General features: G+C 44.3%; 1 protein-coding gene across 2 annotated transcripts in view; it reads left to right on the top strand.

The window, feature by feature from the left end:
- The first annotated feature begins 11,310 nt into the window (after positions 1–11,310).
- Positions 11,311–23,159, top strand: part of gpr158a (G protein-coupled receptor 158a) — a 60,279-nt gene continuing 48,430 nt past the window's right edge. For both annotated transcript variants that reach the window (XM_027029636.2, XM_027029634.2), the window contains exons 1-2: positions 11,311–12,920; positions 21,474–21,579. In XM_027029636.2, coding sequence (XP_026885437.2) covers positions 12,043–12,920; positions 21,474–21,579 — 984 coding nt within the window. In that variant the 5' untranslated portion in view covers positions 11,311–12,042. The remainder of the gene's footprint in view (positions 12,921–21,473; positions 21,580–23,159) is intronic.

Below are 23,159 nucleotides of genomic sequence, written 5' to 3'. Positions count from 1 at the left end.
GGCTTTGTTTCTCCTCACATATTCCTCATGTCTTCACAAAGATAGAAATACTTAAGAAAAACTGAATCCCCCTTCAAGCTTGTGTGAGTCATTTGTTTTGCTGGAGTCAGACAAAGCAAATGTAACGGGGTACCGTTTGAACTTAACCTCTGCAGCACTGATGATGGACCGCATCTCGTATTTAGTCACTTTTCCCTGCTGTGAAATTCAGAGCTTTGTTTTATTGTATTTTATTGTAATCCTTGAAGATTATTCCCACCTTGTATTCTTGATACACTCATCACTGCTGTGCTGGCAACAGTTTGGTGAAGGGATTGGTTATTTTTCTCTGTTTATCTGAAGACCTGAAGCATGCCTGTTAACTCTGTGACACAAATTGGCCACACTGTAGTGAGGCTGCACAGGTGAACTCATACAATCCTGAAATGTCAAATATTTGCTCATTCAACTTGTTTAGCTGTTAACGTGATGTCTTGCTGAAATCACAGAGCTGCAGTATGTTTGAAAGGAAACCAGAAAACGATCTCTCTTGGCTTTGAATGTACTTGTGATTCTAGGACAGCGTATCAGCCACACTGTCTTTTTATTGCACATTTTCTCATTTCATGGAACTGAATAACACCATGTGACCTTAAATAGGATTGTTATGTTGATTACCTGGTTTTAAATCCTTTGCTGCTGATCACAGTTTTAAAGGCTGTGACCCGCAACCATCATCAGACTTTGGTGATGCTCTGATGGGTCAGAAATGCTCCGTGTTCAGTCCTTGCTGTGTTCAGTCCTTGCTGTGTTCAGTCCTTGCTGTGTTCAGTCCCTGCTGTGTTCAGTCCCTGCTGTGTTCAGTCCTTGCTGTCTTCAGTCCTTGCTGTGTTCAGTCCTTGCTGTGTTCAGTCCCTGCTGTGTTCAGTCCTTGCTGTGTTCAGTCCCTGCTGTGTTCAGTCCCTGCTGTGTTCAGTTCTTGCTGTGTTCAGTCCCTGCTGTGTTCAGTCCTTGCTGTGTAGAGTCCCTGCTGTGTTCAGTCCCTGCTGTGTTCAGTCCTTGCTGTGTTCAGTCCCTGCTGTGTTCAGTCCCCACCTTTCTCGAAGGTCTTTTGACTTTTGTCTTGTCTTCTGTAAGTAAAATGATATGGCATTTAGATCAGAGCATTGGCTAGGCCAGTTGAGAAAGTTTCAGGTTTTGACCCTGAAAAACTGTAGTGTTGTTTTAGTCATATTTAATCCTGCTGTAAGTTTTGAGACTTGGGTCTGTACAGGTTATCCTCTCATTCATAGCCTTTTGCGCCAGAACTCAGCGGGCTTTTTATTGTTCGGTGTGGGCGGTAGGAGCTAGATTCCTGTTGGTGTCCTGTACCGGCGGATTCAGTAGTGTGGTGACATGGTTTTAGCCATGGGCTGAAACTGTGGCAAAGGTCCTGGGGCTTCCTGGCTGGAACATCTGACTCTGAGGTGGTCAGCAGCAAGCCATTCAGAACTGTGTGCTGTTAACTGTGTTATACAATACACACTCTCTTGAGTTGTCACTTTTCCTGCTTTTAAATTCCCAACTTTTCACAAATTGCCAGGGAGGAATACAACGCGTATGTGGCTCCTAGAGGAAAAAAAAAAAAGAAAAAGAAAATTAAATAAAACATAAAAACATAAAATACATAATAATATGCGTAATAATTATATACATAACACCACCAACAACAACAACAAGAACAACAATAATAATAATGATTGTATTAATAAAAAGTATGTGTGAATTTAGTTTTTGTGTCAGTATTATCTCATCCAAGGAATGTTCTCCAAATCTATATGTTCACTATAATCATCACTCGCCATTTAAAGATTAGAACATGAGTGGAAAAGTGATTTGTGATCACTTACTCTTTTTATGCAGCCCAGGACCTGAAATCAGAGCACTGGACAAAAACTGAATGTTTTCCGTGACTGCAGAGAAGTAAATTGTCACCACAAGATGGTGCCGAAGCGTTTTGTGAGCCGAGGGGTTATTCCCAGGAGTGGAAAACAGTGTTTTCCTCTGTTAGCTGCAGATCTTCCACAAAGCCTTCCACAAAGCATTTTACTCTGCTCTGAATCTGTATTCGAGTGTGAGTGTGTGTGTGTGTGTGTGTGTGTGTGTGTGTGTGTGTGTGTGTGTGTGTGTGTGTGTGTGTGTGTGTGTGTGCGTGTGTGTGTCTGTTCCCCTGTGAGTGTGTGTGTTTGTCTGCATGTTTGTGTGTTTGTGCTCGTGTGGATGTGAAGCTAGGACAGCTGTTGCCCTGCGTCAGCTGTATCGCTGGGTAAACAGGAATATTTGCAGGTGCCAGTCTGTCTCCCAGTGGTCCTGACTGAAAAAGCTCAAAAGCTCAAACCCATTCAGCACTCACACTGCTGTGAATACTGTGATCTAAGACTGACAGGAAAAAGCCAGGAAACAGGAGATAATTGATCGAAGACATTTCAGGTTAGTTACAAGACCAGAGATGTGGTCCTCCCCCATACACACACACACACACACACACACACACACACACACACACACACACACACACAAGCACACGCACACACATACGCACATAGGCTCAAACACACATACTTAATTAGATTTTGGAATGAGTAATTACTCACTGTCTCCAAGACCATGATATATTGTGGCACGCTGCAGTAATAGCTGAAGCATGTTCTACTTCTAAGAATCTAAAAACTCCCTGATCTTTTCACACTTTATTTCTCTCCGTGATACAGGAATATGACTCCATCTCTCATATCGCATATGGGAAGCCAGCGGGTCAGTGCTGGCTGGGGTCTGGGGGGGGGGGGGTGTCATGGGCGGAGCTTCAGACTGTCACCTGACTAACAGCAGCTGAGGTCTGCGATAGCTCTGTCCTGTTTCAGGAGAGGAAGACACACACTCAGCTGTGTCCTCCAGCTGAGCGCCGAAACACATGCGCAGCGTAGCGAGGGAAACGTGTGCTCGGTTCCATGTGGATAACGCACACGTCGTTCATTACTCAAAATCCGAACCTGATACTGGGTTAGAAATCACTCCAGAGGTCGTGACCTTGATCACCCTGGGATGCTCCGAGGAGCATCTGTCATCATGTTGGGCAAAAACCAGAGCCAGTTGCTCACTGCCAAAATGCACATTAAGTGAATTTGCAATTTATGTAGATGTGACACCTAAAATGTAATGATGTCTTACAGAGCAGACCTAAAGGATCTGCAGATACAGCTGGAAGAACAAGTCTCATTCATTTATTATTTATCTTTCAATCTTTCTCTCGCTCACTTTCTTTTGTCTCCTTCTTCTTCTTACTCTACACATTCATGCTGGAAGTTTAGGCAAGTAAATTCTGACATATTTTAGATAAAATAATTGAATATTAATATTTACATATTTATAAAATATTATACTGATCTCAAATAAACTGTACCTAGTTTATAAGTTTACAATCATCCAAACCTTGGGATTTTCTATACATTGACAGTGGAGAAAAGAAGCATGTTTTTTCATGTAGTTTTTAAAATACTGTTACTTAACGCTTTAGTATACATAAGCAAATAAAAATCTTTAAATGTAAATATCATAGAGACTACTACTAGTACTAACCACAATAACAACAACAGTAACATGTTCTTGCTGGAATGCATTTGGGGAGATCATTAAAGCAATCCATGCCACTAAGATCAGAATAAAAGCTAATTCAGAAAATCTTTAGCTGGGGAAAATTGTGACTTTTAAGCCTTTACGTTTCATGCTACAAAGTGTTGAGATACCTGAGCAAACCAATGAGCTGCTAAAAGCATAAACTATGCACCTCCCTCTTTGCCCAGTAGCAGTTTGCAGAGCAGTGGGTGGCTCAGTGGTTAAGGTCCTTGATGAGAAATCAGATGGTTGCCAGTTCAAGCCCTTCCACAGCAAGGTTGCTTGTGTTGGGGCCCTGAGCAAGCCACCTAACCCTCAATTGATCAAGTTGTGTTCAGTCAAAGTGGCAGTTAAATGTCATAAATGTTTATAATGTCTTGCAGTGTGTCTGAATATGGCAGACTTTCATGTGATGGAGTTCTTATCCAGGGCACATTTGCTTGGTTGTGGCCTAACCTATTACTGAAAAGCTTTCCTCCAGACTCACGGAGAAACACGCACACGTGCTGCACTCTTCTTCTTTAGTGTTCATCAGTGTTCCTCTTCTGGTGTTTGGTTTAATTAGGAACTAGGAGGAAGCCTGCTATTTTCCAAACACTGTGAGGGCAATGCTGTCTAGATTCAGTTTATACCTTGTGACACATTTTCTAAGGGAGAATCTCCCAAATGAAGACTTTCTGAAGGCTCAGAGAGAACCCTGGACTACACCTACCGTCCATGGAGGACGACAATGTTTTTGGACAAGTAATTTGTCTTCATGACACAATGAACAGTCTGAGTGTGGAGGTCATAGAGACGTGGACGGGCTACAGAGATCTCCGATCTCCCGTGAGCATGGACCGCGTTACTCCGTCATTTCTGGCACCTGTGTCAGCTGTGTTACCTGTGTCACCTGTCACCTGTGTCAGCTGTGTCACCTGTGTCACCTGTGTTACCTGTGTCACCTGTGTTACCTGTGTCACCTCTGTCAGCTGTGTCACCTGTGTCACCTGTGTTACCTGTGTCACCTCTGTCACCTGTGTCACCTCTGTCACCTGTGTCAGCTGTGTCACCTGTGTTACCTGTGTTACCTGTGTCAGCTGTGTCACCTGTGTCAGCTGTGTTACCTGTGTCACCTGTGTTACCTGTGTCACCTGTGTCAGCTGTGTCACCTTTGTCAGCTGTGTTACCTGTGTCACCTGTATCACCTGTGTCAGCTGTGTCACCTGTGTCACCTTTGTCAGCTGTATTACCTGTGTCACCTGTGTTAGCTGTGTTACCTGTGTCACCTGTGTCACCTCTGTCACCTGTGTCACCTCTGTCACCTGTGTCAGCTGTGTCACCTGTGTTACCTGTGTCAGCTGTGTCACCTGTGTCAGCTGTGTTACCTGTGTCACCTGTGTTACCTGTGTCACCTGTGTCAGCTGTGTCACCTTTGTCAGCTGTGTCACCTGTGTCACCTCTGTCACCTGTGTCAGCTGTGTCACCTATGTTACCTGTGTCATCAGGCCCATATTACACAAACACCAAAATGTGCTGGTGGAAATCGAACAGACAAACTGAACCTTTGTGTGGCACACAGTCTAAAATGAGCAGGTTTGTTAAGTTTCATGCTCAGAGGTGTGAAAAAATCCCAGTGTGCAGTTTAACTTGCTTATGCCATCAGGTTTTTAAAAAAACATCTCTGGAGTTCATGGCAGGCTGCAGGCATTTCATAAACTCTTCACTGAAACAACCAACAGTAAGATCAAAGCATATGTCTTTTTCAGATAACTCATTTTTGTATGTGCATAATACCACTGTAATGGTACAGTTAATATAGAACATTTTAAACATTGGACAAAAATGACTTAGCTTGAATAAAAATTATGATAGCTTCTTTATTTAAATAGTATAAACCAGAATGTAGTGTTGAGTTCAGTTATAATATCAAATGTTGGATTCAGTCACACCAAAAAAAAAAAGTATACTGGCATCCTATTAAATTCCATATTTACAATAAAATGCTTCTTATAACTTATGCTTTTAAAAATATATATTCCTCTAAACTTTAGAAAACCTCAGAATGCAAGCTCTATACTCTATATGTGATCTTAAAGTTTGAAATTCAGTTTAAAATAATATAGTTGTATTAGGTTGTCTTACATACATAGTTTATTCTGTCAATTAGTTAATTTAGTTTCTCACTATATACTTATTGTACTGTATTATGTAAACTTTTACATAAAAATATTAATTATTAAACACTGATATTTTGGAGCTAAAATGAAAAACAAATCTATATAAAGATGATGATGATGATGATTAAGATTATTATGATTATTATTATTGTTGTTATTGTTATTATTATTATGATTATTATTATTATTGTTGTTGTTGTTATTATTGCTATTATTTCCAGGCCCTTCACAGAGGGAGAGAAGCTGTTAACAGACACTGGCCCATGTAATATTATTACTATGTTGTTGTTGTTGTTGTTATTGTTACTGGCTCCATTTGCTGCTGTGTAAGAAAATGAGAGGCCTGGCAACCGGTGACTCCTATGTGTGTTTACTTATTATGGTGATAAGAAGTTTTCTAATTATAGTCTAAGTATCATGGTGGTAGTGACTGAGGAGTTCCCATCCTGGGATAAAAACAGGAAGGATTTCTTGGCTGAACTCTTATTTTGACACTTGCTTGAAGCACAAGGCTAAACATAAACGGTGAGGTAGTCTGCAAGAGCAATCAGTCAACATCACAGGTGGCAAAGTCACTGCCTCTCTGAGTTTGTTGTTGTTTGTTTGTTTGCGAAGACTTCAAACATCACAAATGCATGTAGGGAGATCAACAAGATTTAAAGATCTGAAGAAAATATCTCACCGCTGCATGGCAGGGAAGTTGTTTCTGTTCCCTCCCATGTGCCTCTTCTCAGACCAGTGCTCCGCAGCAACCAGGAGCTCCGTTCAGAACATGAGGGTCACTGGAGTGGTGATGTTGGCCATCCCTCATCTCCTGATACCTAATCCCCTCTGCTCTCTATTGGACATGTTGTCACTGGGGTCGCTGGGTTCATGACATTATGGGATGGCGTCCTGTTCATACGTATTGATCTCACCTTGGACCCTCTGCTCACGTTGCCTAGGATTTGGTCTCAAGAAAAAAAGGCAACCAGTAATGGAAATGCTTCTAATGCCTGATTTCTTGTTGGGTCTCCTTGGAGACGAGGGAGTGTGTTCACTATAATAGATTCATATACATTCTTACACGATAGAGTCAACAGATTCAGCCGTTCTTGAGATCAGGTTTTGTAGCTGTTCGGTTTGGTTCAAAGCACCATCTTTGTCCAGCTCACATGGAGCTGAAGAGGCTTGGCACTGCTGTGTTATGTTATTAACTGTGCCTGGTGCAGAGCTTGCACTAGGAATCCTGAAATCAAAACCGCAGCAAATGACAGTCACGTTTCTAATGAACATTTAGCATAGAAACAGTCTCAAAACACAGCAGATTTAGATGAATCGCAGTAGATGTCCAGAGGTGCAACCCTGATACCGGTCAATACAAACTAGAAAAGATATACTCAGTGCATTTCTTCACCACATTATGCTCTAAAAATGTCTTTAAAAAAGTGATATTAGCTGGTAAAGCTTGATGTTAACACTGCCCTAAAAATTTGAGTTACTTGAACTTAAAATAAAAAACAGACTATTGTTGAGATATTGTAAATGTTAAGTTTAAAAACAAATCATTTTTTCTAGTACAGATTAGGCATGGTGTAACACGGAGCGAATGGAAGGTGAATGCAAATGCTGAGATGAGTGAGGTTTATCATGGTTATAATCACAGTCCAGGGCCAGAGAGCCAACACGGACAGGCCGGGAATACATGGCACCGGGGAACTATGCAAAGACCAGAATGCAAATCAGTTACAACAAAATAACAATAAAACAAGCAGAGTTACAAATGCAAGCAGCAGTATGAACAAATAACGCAAGCAATAACAAACAGACGCTTGGAATCACAATGACCAGTGACCAGACTGAACAAATACAGGGTTTAAATACATGTACACGTAAATACATCTAAGGAGAGTTAACAAGACACAGGTAATATACATGAGACAGTGACAACCAAAACAAAGAGTGGGACATGAACAGAGAAAATGAAACAGGGACACCAGAATGGGAAACCATTGAGTCACTAGGAGGGGCCAATCATGACACTAGGTTTCTGTTGGCTTTATTAATGTAAAACCTAATTTATGTGCTCAGATTAGGTGAAATTTCTCATATAACATAAGAATCTGCTTTGACAGTAACATTAGTTTACAATTGTGAAATGAAAATATCAGTCTGTAGTTTAAGAACATATGTTTGTCATTGTAGATGTAATGTCTAAATGTAACGTGTTTATGTTAGATGTATCCTTGTGTATTGTGTTCGTTTAACGTCAATCGTTTCTTGTTCATGTTTATCGTTTGTAATACGTGAGTGCCGCTGTCGTTTGTTATTAAATGTTCGTCCCTGTCGAGGAAGTCTGTGCGTCCTGCCTCGCGCCCTGCGGCACTCGGGCCGACACACGTTACAGTCACGGCTCATCTTTTGCATCCTGGCAAGCCTCCTGGCGTTAAAAATATGTAGTTCATTAAATCAGTTTTGAGATTTAGGATAATAGCTGAACATAGGGCAAAACAAAATTAATTACATTAAACCCATGAAAGTATACTTAGTATGTATGACTCATAAATTTTTTAATGTACACTAACAACTAATATAAGTTCTTGGGACACAAGAGCAAGACATTAGCTTATTGTGACATGTTGACAATGACCATGCTAACTACTGGCTAACTTGCCCTGCTGACTTCCAATCACTGCTATCCACTGTTAGCATTGTTGGGGAGGACTGACCCAAAACTGGGCATTGTGTAAACATTGTGATTAAACCAAGTATGATCTCAGTACATGTGTGTGACACACACAAAATCAGAAAACAGCATGTAGCCACAGTGTGATTGTCTCTTTAGACATAAAGCACTTCATTTCCATCTTGCTTTTTGTTAGTTTTGGTATGTAGGTCAAATCTCAGCTGGATATTGGCAATGAGCTGCCATTACATTCATCCAATACTATTGAATAGATAAGCCAGTGACATACACTGAATGTAACTGAGTACTCAAACAGGACAGTTTGCTCCTCACTAATAGTGCCTTTACTCTTTCTGTATGAATGGTGCAGGTCATAGGCAGGCTCTTGCCCTATGGAGGTATAAAGTGAGCCTCTGGCAATGCTGGTGATCACACTGTTCCTGTGGACCTGACATGATGCACCGTGGCTATCTCCGTGCACTGCAACACCTGTAACCCCAGTCTCACCTGTAACCCCAGTCTCACCTGTAACCCCAGTCTCACCTGTCACCTCAGTCACACCTGTAACCCCAGTCACATCTGTCACCTCAGTCACATCTGTCACCTCAGTCACACCTGTCACCTCAGTCACACCTGTCACCTCAGTCACATCTGTCACCTCAGTCACACCTGTCACCTCAGTCACACCTGTCACCTCAGTCTCACCTGTCACCTCAGTCACACCTGTCACCTCAGTTTCACCTGTCACCTCAGTCTCACCTGTCACCTCAGTTTCACCTGTCACCTCAGTCACACCTGTCACCTCAGTCACACCTGTCACCTCAGTCTCACCTGTCACCTCAGTTTCACCTGTCACCTCAGTCACACCTGTCACCTCAGTCTCACCTGTCACCTCAGTTTCACCTGTCACCTCAGTCACACCTATCTTCCCCTGGCCTCCCATTAGGATGTGATGTCCAGTGCTCACACTGCAGAAAGCATGTGCATGTGAGAGAGAGAAAGATGGAGAAAAATAGAATGATACAAACACTGACACAGAAAGAAGGAGAGTGGGAGCTATGTGCAAAGACAGACAGGAATGCTCACACTGTCAAAGACAGAGAAAGGGTGAGTGATAGAAAGAAAGAAAGAAAGAAAGAAAGAAAGAAAGAAAGAAAGAAAGAAAGAAAGAAAGAAAGAAAGAAAGGAAAAAGTTGGAAAGAGACAGACCAATATGGTTCTTGGGACCCCAGGGGCTTTCCACATATTCCTCTAATGGCATTTCCCAGTACACCTGAGCCTAGAACCTCAGGGCTATAGAATAGTGATCACCTGTCTTAGGTGTGGTGGCAGTTAGACAGGACAAAAATGTAGTTCTGTGTGGAACTCTCCTGAAGTGAGAACCACAAACTCAAATTACCCTTTTTTTTGTTGGATCAGCTAGCATCAGACCCAAGGCAACTTGGGTAGTCTGGTTGCTGCACACTACAGTCCAACTGGAGTTTCCAGGCACAAGTGTGTGCAGATGAAAGGGAGACCTCTCTGGGGTGTGTGGGGGGGGATCTAAAGAAAGAGCAAGACCAGCTATTTCTAAATGGATTTTTTTGGCTGTAAAGTCCTCAGGATCTGTTGTGAGCAATGCAGAGAGCACAAAATGTGCTTTAAATATGCATGAGTCTATCAAGGTTTATGTGCACCATAGCGGCATGTCTAGATTACACAGAGGCCTAGAAGAGAAGAAGTGCTGGGTATCTGGTGGGAGACAGTTTTGTTCATCCAGTTGCTTGTAATGACTTCATTAGACTAAGTTGTTTGTACTGAATCTTTATGGAGGAAACAACACCACATTTTAATTTGAGTTATCTATATTAATATTTAGTTCTAAGAGGCTACAAAAGACAATGGCAACTCATACGGCATTTAATATCTTGGTTTAGTTTAAAAGTTGTTAGGAACGTGTCATGCCACGTATGAAATAATTACTAAATAACGTTTGCTCTCGAGTCGCGAATCGGACTCAACGCCATTAGGCAATATTAATACGTTCGTATCGATTAAGTCTGTATAACACGAGTAAGTGATAATTATTGTAGGTGAGCTATTTACTGCATGACGGAACCTTATTAGTCATACCACATTGCTGTGGAGAAAACACCTACATCAGGGTCTCCAGAGTGCTGCCCCCTTCTACTGTTGGGGTTACTGTACCTCCGCAATATAGACAGCATCACATGTTTTGTTTTTCACGTCGCGGGTGCTGTGACTAAAATGGACTGCGAACATCTAAAGCGTTGGACTCGTTAGTGACGCCAAACGGTATATCGGAAACGGTCTGTTTTATGTTGGTACTGTTCACCGACGCGAGCCGACGTTAAGCGTTCGCGAGGCGATGACTCATTGCACCATGATTCACAACTTTATAGTGTCTTCGTGCGGAGCTGCACCGTGCATCGTCTTCACGGCCTGGAGCTGCCTCTGCTCTCCACTTAAGGTCGATGTTTGCCAAAGAGCACGTTTTTGGTTTTTTTTGTGTGTTGCCTCACCTTTTGCCTCGAGGTCTGATTCTTCCGGTTAAAGACGCGTAAGTCTACATTTTGTGAGAGGAGTAAAATAAATGGGCATTCGTGTGAGGTCTGACATCTAACAGTTAAAAATCATTTAAAAACGGCGTTCCATTCGCAAACTCTTGGAATTCATGAATGGAAACAAAAACAACACCACACAGACCACACCGTGAATATATCTGGTACTGTCGAAACGCTGCTAGGATTTCGTGTAGTTGTTTCTCATGCCTCAACCCCCATGACTTCATATCAAAGACGCTCTTCCAGCCAGGTTTTAATAACACCTCGTCGAGTTGCCGACGTAGATCGAATGCCTCGGAGCTTTCACGGTGTATTCTGCCCGATAGCCTCCTGTTTTTTACGTCTATCTCAAAGCTTAATTTGACTCATAGTCGGTAAAGCGTATTTTCTTTGGCGAGCAACTCCGTCCGTCTTTTTGTCAGGCGCTGCGTTCAGCACTGGACAGCTCCGGCGCGCTCCACCTAACGCGCTACGGGCGCAATGATGGATTGAAGAAGCGACCATACACGAATCAAGGACGCTGTGAGATAGTGAAGGGGACGGGGATTTAGGCGCAACCGCTTCCTACCGTTCTGCTTTAACTAGACTACTGCTCGGGAAGAGGGCGGAGTATGTTTTTCCACCCAAGTGTGAAGTACCGACTCCGTACACACAGAAATTATTCTTTCAGCATTTTCTACGGAGAACGCCAGGCAAACCCAGAAGTCATTTTCGACATCTTCATGGTTTGGATTTTCGGGACGGAATAAAAGGAAATCTGAAAAATAAATACAACGACGACCAGCGGATATCCATACAAACGAGACAAATGTGACAGCCTTGCGTGTTAGAAACAAAAACACAACAGGAATTCACTTGCGGGTTTGACATCGTCAATGTTTTCGCGCGGGCGTCAGGTGGGAGGAATGCGTGAATATCTACAGGTGAAAACATGATTTGCTGATCGTTGGATTCCTGCTGTGCTATCCTGCATCTTCTACATCGGTAAGAGATCAGACTGGCAACACGACCGAGGTTTACGGATATGGCCATGATCCGACTCTCGTTGCTGTTGCAAGTGGGATTTGTTATAGGATCGCATTATGGCTACGTGGAGTGTTCGGAGAATGACTGGGAAACCGGAGGAAGGCAACCCGTCTATAACACTCAGAACAGCCAGCCAACACCGCTCCGACAGCCCTATTCGCTGCGGAGCGCCACGGAACGCTCGGCTTCAGCGCAGAAAACTGAAGACCAGCTACCGAGGGTTGTTACTGCGTTTCTCCACACAGGGGATTCCTCAACTCTAAAACACGCCAACTGTTCCAGGAGATACGAACTGAGCGCCCTGCGGGGGGGAGCGCACGCCAGCCCGCATAACCCAATGCCCAGCGTGCTGGACACCGTGATGCATGCCACAAACTTCCTTAACATGTTATTACAAGCCAACAGGTCGAGGGAGCAGAGTCTCCGGCGAGACATCGAGTGGTACCACGCGCTTGTCAGGAGTATATTAGCGGGCGACTCCAGGATTCACCGGGCTGTTGTCACGTTCAACACGGAGTCCGCTCGCGACGGACCCCACGTCTTTCTCCAAGCCACGCGGGCGGGGGCAGAGATAATCTTACAGGATCTGTCTGGCAACGCCCACCACATTTTGAAAAACAAAACGTCCGAGACCGAGTGGTACCATGAGCTTAAAGGTAAAAAGAAGCCCCACTTTCACAAACGAGTGTTAAGTCAAGATTTTGCCACATATGACGCTTCGGTGCGAAACGGAGAGAGTTATATCACCGATAAAACTCACGTCAAGTGGTCGGCTCCGTACTTGGAGTGCGAGGCTGGCAGTTTCATGCCACGATGGCTTCTGACCCTATCTGCAGGGTTTTACGGACTCAAGCCAAACCTGACCCCCGAGTTCAGGTAAGGATGAGGCAACATAATTGTGCATCTACAGTAGCGTTGTAGTTGGCCCTTCCTGTAACACAGTTTATAACATTATTTCAAATGCAAATGATTTGACACGAATTTTTGTTGACGAGACTTAAACGGTCGAGTGCGCTGACCGCAGGTATTCCTTCATTAATATTTGTTTATTATTCTCTTCCGGAGGCAACTGCACGCTGTTGTTGTTGCTGTTGTTGTTAAAGTGTCGCGGGGTGCAGGCAGGAGGATGCTTCTAAAAATAACTTCGGCCCTGGCTAATGAATTCTCCACACCTGACCTCGCCTTCAGAAGCTCGCACTGAGCTGTTCGTTTCTGGCTAGTAAATTTTGCGTTGACCCACCGACACCTGGGAACACGCTGCACCTGTAGTGCTTTGAACGATGCAGATACATTTGCTGGCACAGGCTGCACTAATCAGGTAATGCCCGTAATGATGACGCGGAACACATTGCGTTGCTGAACAGAAGCTCTCCAGAGAAAGCGCCGTGGACCTTGCTGCTCTGCTTTGCGCGAGGCTAAAGCGGTTGCTCGTGAGGGTCTTTCCGTCAGCTTGTAACGGACAGAATGCAACCCACAGTCATAATAACTTCTCAGGGCTTACTTTTTGGGAAACTCCACTGCTCAAATATCAATGCAAGATTATATCGCACCGAAGGAGTGCGCGTCGCTCAGTCTGCTGTGATGATCTCAGCAGATCGGTGCGTTAGCGGCTAGGCGAACTGCCATGGACGGTTCAGTGTGTGTGGTATGATGTCAGCCTGTTTTTCATAGAGACACAACTGCTAACCATGGAACAAATGAGCCTACGTCCTCCTGACGCGCTAATTAACCCCACAGGTACAGGCCCGGGGGCAGAAGGTGTTAGTCTAACCTGCTTTAGGCTTCTTTATGAAATCACTCGCTCATTCATTCCTTGAAATAGACTCACTTCTCTTGACCTGTTGTTTGGGCTAATGGCATTATGGTAGGAGTGATTTAAATTGCCTTGATCCTTGTCAGAAACATTTAAAGATCATAACGCACTGCAAGATCTCGACAGTACCATCTAATAGTTGTCTGTGTTTCGAAGTTGGTCATGGGTGAAGATTTGTTCCTGATTTGATTCCGTTCCACTGTTTAGGTTTTGCGATCTGTTTAAGTTGTGGTTACATTTCGTAAGTCATCAGTGCCAGTAACTTTATTTCTGGAAAAAAAAAATGTTATATTAAAATGCCAATATGTCTTTATTAGAACAAATAATCATCTCTGTTTTTACGAACATCATAACAGAACATGTTGATTTAAATACTCTTTTAGTATTTGATATTAGCCATGATGTTTCATAACTGTAAATCCACAAGAATTGACAGCAGACAGAACGGTTGGGGTTAGGGATTAGGGTTGGGGTTGGGGTTTAGGGTTAAGGTTAGGGTTTAGGGTTAGGATTAGGGGTTAATGTTTAGGGTTAGGGTTAGGGCCCAGATTGGTAATCAGACCTTTTGTTACATCTATGGGATCCAATGAATTTTCTCTTGTACTTCCTATAGATCTTTGTGAGATTGGGTCACATGTTTAAGTAAATATTGCTTTGATGACATTTTGTGTAGGTTTACTCTTTTGGGCTGTACCACAGCTCCCAGTAACACTGCACTAGTCTGTGTCTTTTAATACTGATGCAGTAAGATCTGTAACTGGTCATACCAAACCCCACTGGTCTGTTGTAGGATGACATAGGTATATCTTCCATTATGGTTGGAGAGGCTTGAGGGTAATAACTTTGATAAATCTTGGTGTTGGGAAACACACCACTACTATTGTGTATCATTTGCTAAAAAGGAGATGTTTGTATGGTTACTAGTTTATAATACATCATCCTGGATAAGTGTCTTAGTTCAGCAAAATCAATGAAAAGGTTTACTTCAGGTTTTTTTAGTAAAGTCCCTCTGGCGCCATAGTTTACAGCCTCTTTATTTAGGTCAATATTTGGCAGTTTAGTACTTGGATTAGTTCTAGGATTAGTTCTAGGATTAGTTCTAGGATTCCTTGTTATCCCTTTGGTAATGAATGAGAGTCCATTGCATGGTAAAATCCTAGCATGGGGTGCTGGAGTCCATGTAATACCAGCTACATGCCGTTACAAAATCTTCCTTAATCTGTGCTCTCCCTTCTCCCACGGAACACCCGTCAATACAATGATGAATAAATAGCAGCCACTGTCCAACGGCGACTAGGGAGCATTCAAAGTCCTCATGTGCCGCTCGACATTCTCACGTTCATTCTGTGCCTATGATTTTCAGATTTTTCCAGGCAGATATGCCTGCTATGATATTTCACTCCTCAAACAGCAGCCGGGCATCGGACAGCTGGTCGAGAAGTTAACAGCATCTATTCCAGTTTATCACTACTTTGACAACCCTGTTCATGCTGTACTGAGCCAGGGGATGCTGTAGTTTATCTGTATGATAACGCTGTAGGAAGACAGAGGTGATACAGTCTGTAAGGGAAAAAGGTAAATATATTAAATATAAATTAATACAAAATAATGAAATAAAAATAGAATATACAAGCACATAAAGCTGCATGAACTCTCCCTCTCTATTAAAAATGTGATGCTAATTTATGAGGTAGCCTGATGATATTTCAGACTCAGACATTTCCTGGATTTTTGCCCAGATGATCTGACTGGTGCTCGTGCAGAGCTAAATTCCACTGGTAACATTTGTAGAAAAGCAACAAAGAAAAACTCGGACAGATCTCACGGGCACGAGCGTTCCAAGCATCGACTTATCTTCCCCCTACACTCAATATGACGAGGGATTTGGAAGTGCTTGGCTGTATCATCATGGCTGTGGTGCTGTTTGATTTTTATGTGACACTGGACAGTTTCCTTTTGTCACTGTACATATATAATTGTGGTTTTGCTTGGAGTCCTCGATCGGAGCTACGTTCGGCACTTTGGCCTTCACATATGCGAGTCAAACCATTCAGTGCACATGAACTGTTCAGCATTTATTTATGAACAGACAGGAATTATGCTGAGTTGACTGTGGCCAGCCACACTCCTGAATTCTGAGTCCTGATCCAGGCACTCGATACAGCCATCTGGGATATTCCAGGGTTGGAAGTAAACTGCACAGAAGAGCAGACTGTGGAGCATTCTGGCTGAGTGTTCCTGCACATATGTAATTGTAATGTTGGAAATTCATTCTTTTTTCTTTCGTATATTCTGACTATTTGCACAGAAACACAAAAACAGAAGCTTCTATGTACCAGACTTGCCTTCACTGTAGGTCTACTGCATGTTTGTTTGTGTGTGTGTGTGTGTGTGTGTGTGTGTGTGTGTGCATGCCTTAATGCTTCTGTTACTGTCAGTTCAATTGTTTTCGTGTGTATATACACTCAGACCACAAGTTAGATAAAAGTGAGAGAAAGACTGCATCATGGAATCGAGATCAGATCAGATTAATGGCAAGTTATAGAAACATACAACCTAGATTAGAGTTGGAATCCAAGTAGCTTGTTATAGAAAGAGGGATGTTCCATGACTGAACTCACAAACCACTTCCAAACTGTGCAGCATTCAAAGTTTAGATCATTATTAGAGATAGACACACAGGCTGGCTATGGTGGATGTAGGCTTTGATACTGGCACTAGGGACTGAGACACATTGATTGGGTTGTTGCCAACCCAGAGCTTAGGGACCCCCTAGACAGTCTACATGGCTGTTCTGTCCCAGTGGAGTGTCTGTGCTCTGCATTAAAACTACACTGGGAAATGTTGGACTGGAATATGGAAAACAGTGGAAACGTGGCAGTGGGATATGTAGACGGCCAGGTGTGGGCTGTCTCGGGGGTGAGTACCATCACGCCCTCACACTGGGGGGACGCTGCTCTGTTCTTCTCTTCTTCTTCTGTGAGAGACGTGTGGGAAGGATGAGTCAGTTCAAATCCACCCAGAATTCTTAATCGTCCAAAACACAGAGAGTGTATGAGCACAGACTCTCTCATTAGCGACACTTGACAAAAACCCAGTTGTTTAAGTGTTGTATGTAGCCATGGTGATGAGCTCACAGGAAAAGGTGATCAGCCGTTGAAATGTCTGTTACCATCACACAGACGCGGGCCTGTCTGAATTCCATATTGGAGGAATTCAGCCTGCCAGGGGGAATTCAGCCGCCTCCTGAATAAGGCGGAAGTAGTCTGACAGCGGCATGTCCATGGCTTGCTACTGTCTGAAGGGAATTTCAGTTGGGAAAGGGACCCCAGTGCCTGCCTGTCATGTGGAGGGATTTTCTCTGGGCTGACATGCAGTATAGTTCAGAGGAGGAACAGTGTGATAGAGTCAGTTAGCAAAAGGGACATGTGCAAGGATGAAACAAGAATTCTTGACACACACACACACCTCCGTCTGGACACACACCTGCATCTGGGCACGCACACCTCAGTCTGGACATGCACAACTCTGGCTGAATGCACACACTCCAACAGGATACACAACTCTGAGAAGACACACAGCTCTCTGATAGGGTGCGCACAAGTCGGACAGGTCTCACGACTCCGACAGCACACGCACAACTCCAACAGGACGCACACAACTCTGGCAGGACATGCCTGCATTTTGAAAGTGTTCTGAAAGTGTTCATTACGTTCTGAAAGTATTTGTTCAGTCAGCCCTGAAACTCTGAACCTGGGACCGTGCTGATCACAGCACCATAAACTGTCTTCCTAATACCTGTCCCCATGGCTGTGGGCCCTGCGTTCTGGCCTACGAGGCCTGAAGGGTGAGGGAGGTGTGTTAGGCTGACCTTGTAGGGCAGGACTAATGTGCCTCCACCTCTGAGCTGCCCGACTGGGGTGATTTGGGCCCGTTCCTGCTCCAGTGGTTGGAGCAGACACCTGGCCAGCGGTGAGGTCAGCGACACAAAGCGTGCTGGAGGTTTTCTGTGCTTCCTCATTTCTCTCGGCTGTGCTCTCCCTTTTACTTCTTTCCTTCATCCTTTCTTCCATTCTTTCTCTTTCTCTGCCTCTGTTCATTACTGCAGGAGTTGTTACAGAGCTCAGCTGAGCTGCACTACCCATCAGTGCTGCTTCAACCCCATTCAACGCAGAAATGAGAGTTAATGGCATTCCTAACTTATTCCTGAAGGAATCTCCTACAGAGCCTGATTACTTTTCCAAATTAATTCTCTGATCTAGCTTTGAACAAACACACACACACACACACACGTGCACACCCCAAAATCTCAACATCTAAAGATGACGGCTTCGTGCTTTTCTGCAATATCTATAATATTGAGTGCGGAACATTTTTTTTCAGAATATTATCACCTCTCTCGTCCACCAACTGCCTGTGCCAGGGAATGGACAGAGATTCCCTGATGGTACAGAAGCTTCCCTAATTAACAGCATGTCTTCATCCAGATCATTCAGCACGGATGGGTCTCGGAGCACACTGGGACAACTCATCCAGCCTCAACGCTGTCCTTCCAAGTGAGATTATGCTCTAGTAAATGTGAGGACATTGAGGACATTGCATGTCTCCGCATGCTTTGAAGGCCACTGGTTTAGGACACCCTCTGACCAGTGATGATACGATGTCATTTCCGTTATTTTGTTATCTGCGATCTGTTACGGACTGACATCAGCTGCCAGACTAGAGGCACCTGACGATTAGGAGTACATGACTAAAGTCTAGTCGTCATGTTTACTGTTGGAGCATTCAGTGAGTTTCTTTATTTTGAATATTATCATAAACGTTGTATTGAAATGTACTGTACATTTCATAAAGAAGATCAAAGTAACAACTAGGCTTCCCAACATGTCTGTTATTCTGACAGCCCAATGCCATTACCAGAATATCAGCTCAATGTAGTTACAGTCATTTTATGTTAAATACAATAATTGCCTTGTCATCATCTGTAATAAATGATACGACCATTACCAGTCCTCTGTAGCTCTTGTGATTTGACATCAGGTCCAGGTGACCTTGGAGCTTCAGATGCAGACGCTCAGTTAAGGGAGAAGAGACGAGCACTGTCCTGTCCGTCACCAGATCAGAGCACTGTGTGAGACACGGATGGAGAGAGGTAGAAACAGAGTTATGGTGGAGAGAGAAGAGAGAAATGCTAATGGTAGGGACAGGACAGAAACAGAAGGAGAGCCAGACAGAGACACAAACATGTAGACACACGACAAACAGTGCTAGAAGGAAATAATTCGATCGATAGATAGATAGATCTGATCACATGATCTGCACACGAGCATCTACAGGATTAAGACTAACCATCTGCCGTTCCCCTCACGTCGTCTTCAGTGTGCCGTGTGCGGTCGCCGCGGGACGCGGGCTTCCCCTCCGCCTTCTCTGGCCGGCCCGGCCTTCCTGCCACATGTCCACTTTCCACGCCTCGCAAGCGAGAGACGCGCCGAGCGTAAAGAGAGCACACGGCTGAACACGTCGAAAAAACGGACCAAATGTTCTGTGTGGGCTTTTAAACATGGCACGTCTGCAGGGGGGCTGAGAGAGGCTGGGAGGGGTACATCAGCAGATGACGGAGCAGCTGAGCTCCCAGGGGGGCTGTCTCGAGGGGTGGGGGGGCAGGTGGGATTCCCGTCTTGCTGGGAAGGCAGACCAACTTGTCCGTAGCTTTGGCTGTTTCCACGCTGAGGAGAACAGAGAGGCCGAACAAAGGCTCTGGGACTCCTGGAAAAGCAACATTACAGAAAAAAAACCATTTAAATGGTAGAAGAATCAGAATCTTCCATAGCGACCATGTGAGCGGCACGCCGTCAGTGCTAAAGCTGACCATCGTGATTCCGTCATGATGAGACGTGGACTGGATTTGAATAAATATTCACCATATTTATGCCTTGCTGAAGATTGGGAAAGATTAGAGAACGTCTGCCATTTCCATGGTGGTGATCTCAGAGCTGAGGGTGTGAGGCTCCATGTATGTGCCTCTTAGGTTCCTCCCGCTCGCACGCATTGGAGCAGCAGACCTGGGAAACGTGCTGAGATCAGGATACCCTCAGGCAAGGCCATAGTGAAAGTTATTAATAAGAGCAGGTGCATTCAGTTCTCTCTCGCTCCCTCTGTGTGTGTCTGTGTGAGCGTATGTGTGTGAGTATGCATGTGTGTTTGTGTGCGTGAGAGAGAAAATGTGTGTGCGTGAACAAACAAACCTTGTTCTTGCAGATTTTGAGCTCGGCCTCACGCTTAAGTGGGGTTCCTCTCCCACATTCACTGACACAAAGACCTCAGACCATCTCATCAAAAACAGGTTCTTTGTAATGCTGTCCCAAGGAAACACTTTAACAGGAAGAATCTCGCACCCTATCAGTCATGACTCTGTGAGAAAATGTACATTAATGATCATATTAATTAAAATATGTACTGCTGTAGACTTTAAACACTGGAGAGGCGTAGACTGAGTAGCCGTAAGCACAGCCGATTGTCAGCAGGGTGGTGCTGTGCTCTATGTCATTGCCTACGGTTTTGTGGGACATAATCCCAAGATGGCCAGAGGAAGCCTGAATATTTTCTGCACGGTCACCATGTCTCTTGTGTGTTTTGAGCCTGTTTTTGATATTTTGACCCTATGCTCTAGTGATTTGTGTTTCACTTGACACGATGACTATAGTTATTAGTGAGCAGGGTTGTGTGTTTTTGTGTTTGTGACAGTATGTATCTCTTAGTGTCTGTATTTGTAACGATGTATAAAACCTCCTTTGTATAAGCCTACTGGTCCATCCCAGATAATGTTTACGATAATGATCTCTCTCTCACCCATTCTGTCTCTCTCACTCTCTCTTCTTCTCTCACACTCTTTGTCCAGCACAGAAGCCTGCTTCTGGTCTACAGCATGGAGAGATGTTTCCTTACAGGTGCAACGGCATGCTGTTTTATTGACACTGGTGGAGGGAGTATTACGGTCTCTCTAATGATCTGTGGCACCAAGGGGTGAAGAACATTAATAATACAAACCCATCAAGAGAAGCGCCCTGCTTCTGCTAATGGAAGCCACGGAGTTGCAACTCATTTCCTAACTCATTTGCTAATGCCATCCAGTTATGTTCGTGTGCTTGTCTTTGACTTTTGCTTTACTTTGTTTATTTTGCATCTGAAATAACGGGAGCGCATTGTATGATTAGTTCAGGAGAGAGTGAGAATTTAGGCCAGTCTGGGATCTTGTGTGCGCAAAATGGCTTACGTCCTGCCAGGCGAAACCACACCACTTTCATTTAAATGTTTCCTTTGTGCTCTTTATTGTCTGCTGTAGCGTGTCTGGAACTGGCTGGAGTTCCTCCTGGCCCTGGCGATTTCCTCTCAAGAGGTGCTCGTACTCCTAAAGAACACTTGAAGCTTAGCAGACATGTTTAGCGCCTGCTCAAGAATCTCTGGGTTGGAAGTGCTTAGAGGAGCAAATCTTCACTCCAGACTCTCACGTTGTTACATCTGATTGACTTGCCTTCTCTGGCACTGGAGACATAATTGATCTCTCTCTCTCTCTCTCTCTCTCTCTCTCTCTCTCTCTCTCTCTCTCTCTCTCGTAGGGGAGTTGTTCGTGTGGATGTCAGTCTACAGGATGTGGATATCGATCAGTGTTCTACTGATGGCTGGTTTGCAGGGACTCACAGGTGCAATCTGACCAGCATGGAGGTGAGACACCGTTCTCCGTCTGCAACATCCAAACGCGACTGGCCTGTCGTGGGGTTATGTCAGCACAGAGTGGATGGCGCTGGGACCAAATTAGCCTGCTAAGCGTCAAATTCAAAACTCGAATGCCTGAGTCAGCAGACAGTGCTGCAAAGAAATGCCTGCATGTCCCGTAAATGACTTTTAATTGGTTTATTTTGCATTGTAAAACATTGTAAACAGCGCAAATAGAATCATCACTAATTTTTAAAATAGTTAAGACTTGGAACCACTTTTAGAAGAAGCCACAAAATAGACAGATCTGATTACAAGAGCTGCACGTGAGCGTCCACAGGATTAAGACGTCTGCTGTTCCCTGCATGCCATCTTCCAGTTTGCCATGTGCAGTCGCCGCATGTCTGATTGTAATTCTCAGAAAAGTTATTTAAAATGTTTTGAGAACTCCATGTGCTACAGCATTTACACGTGAGGCGCGATGTCCCTGCGATGGAACACTCTGACAATGGTTACATCCTGACAGCAGTTACCTTCTGACAGCCCATGTAAATACCATGCAGTGTCCAGGACAGGAACGCAGGTTCTCCTTCCAGTTCCCGCGTATGACAGAATAGCTGACACTAGCCACCTTCTCCCAGCTCCAGCGGGTCGTGATTTTGGGTGGGGCGTGTTGATTATCTGACTAATCGGAGGGGAAGCGTTTGAAGAGGTGAGAGGGAGACAGAGCTCCTCCATAATGTATGTGATGTAATGGCATTACAGCGAACTCTGAATAATTAACAATGCTCTTTGTCTCCTGATAGACATGACACCGCACAGTGTGTGTGTGTGTGTGTGTGTGTGTGTGTTCATATAAAGTAAGAATTAATCTTATAGCCATTGCGCTTTTCTGATCTGCTGCGTATGTGACCTTTGGCCTGCGTCACGTTTTTGTCTTATTATGCGTAATTCAACGCTTGCAGTCAGTGGGCGAGCTTTCCATTCCCCCTCACACAGACTCTTCTTTCAGATCGGTTGCTGTGAGAAAAAGGGGTGGGGTGAGGTGGGGGGTTAAATGGGGTCGTCCCCCTGGTGATGGCGGTTATAAATAGCTCTCAAGACTACACTGTAATCAGGATTTTGTGCAACAGTGCCATAACGCGATAAGGCGGTCTCACTGTGCCAGGGGCTCTTCATATGCAAATGAGCGGTAATTGTCCCCCTCGTTATCGTCTCTCACCTGTGCATGCCTGTAAATCACTAAATCACTCCACTGTCTAGAAGGACCAGCAGAAATTAATCAGAGAGCCGCACTCCTGGACCCGGCGCACATGGCTCTGTTCAGCCGTCGCTGAGTCTCTGCGGAAGGCTTCTGTGGAAACGCACATGTTGTGATCTTAGAACAACAAAGTGGCAACACTAGCACTAATCTCAGGGTGCGGAAACCTCGCAGGGCCTCTTTTACCGCCCCCTGTCCCCAGGGGCATGCACCCAGCCACAAATTAGCATAAAGCGACACACTGGAAATATTCTAGTAACATAAACAGAAACAGGGAAGCAAGTAGTAAAATTGTAAATAGCAAACATTACAAGCAAATAAGTCGGAA

Source organism: Electrophorus electricus, chromosome 10 (genome assembly GCF_013358815.1).
Source record: "Electrophorus electricus isolate fEleEle1 chromosome 10, fEleEle1.pri, whole genome shotgun sequence".
Taxonomy (NCBI): domain Eukaryota; kingdom Metazoa; phylum Chordata; class Actinopteri; order Gymnotiformes; family Gymnotidae; genus Electrophorus; species Electrophorus electricus.
The sequence above is the reverse complement of the archived record's forward strand: the minus strand, read 5'-3'. Positions and strand labels throughout refer to the sequence as shown.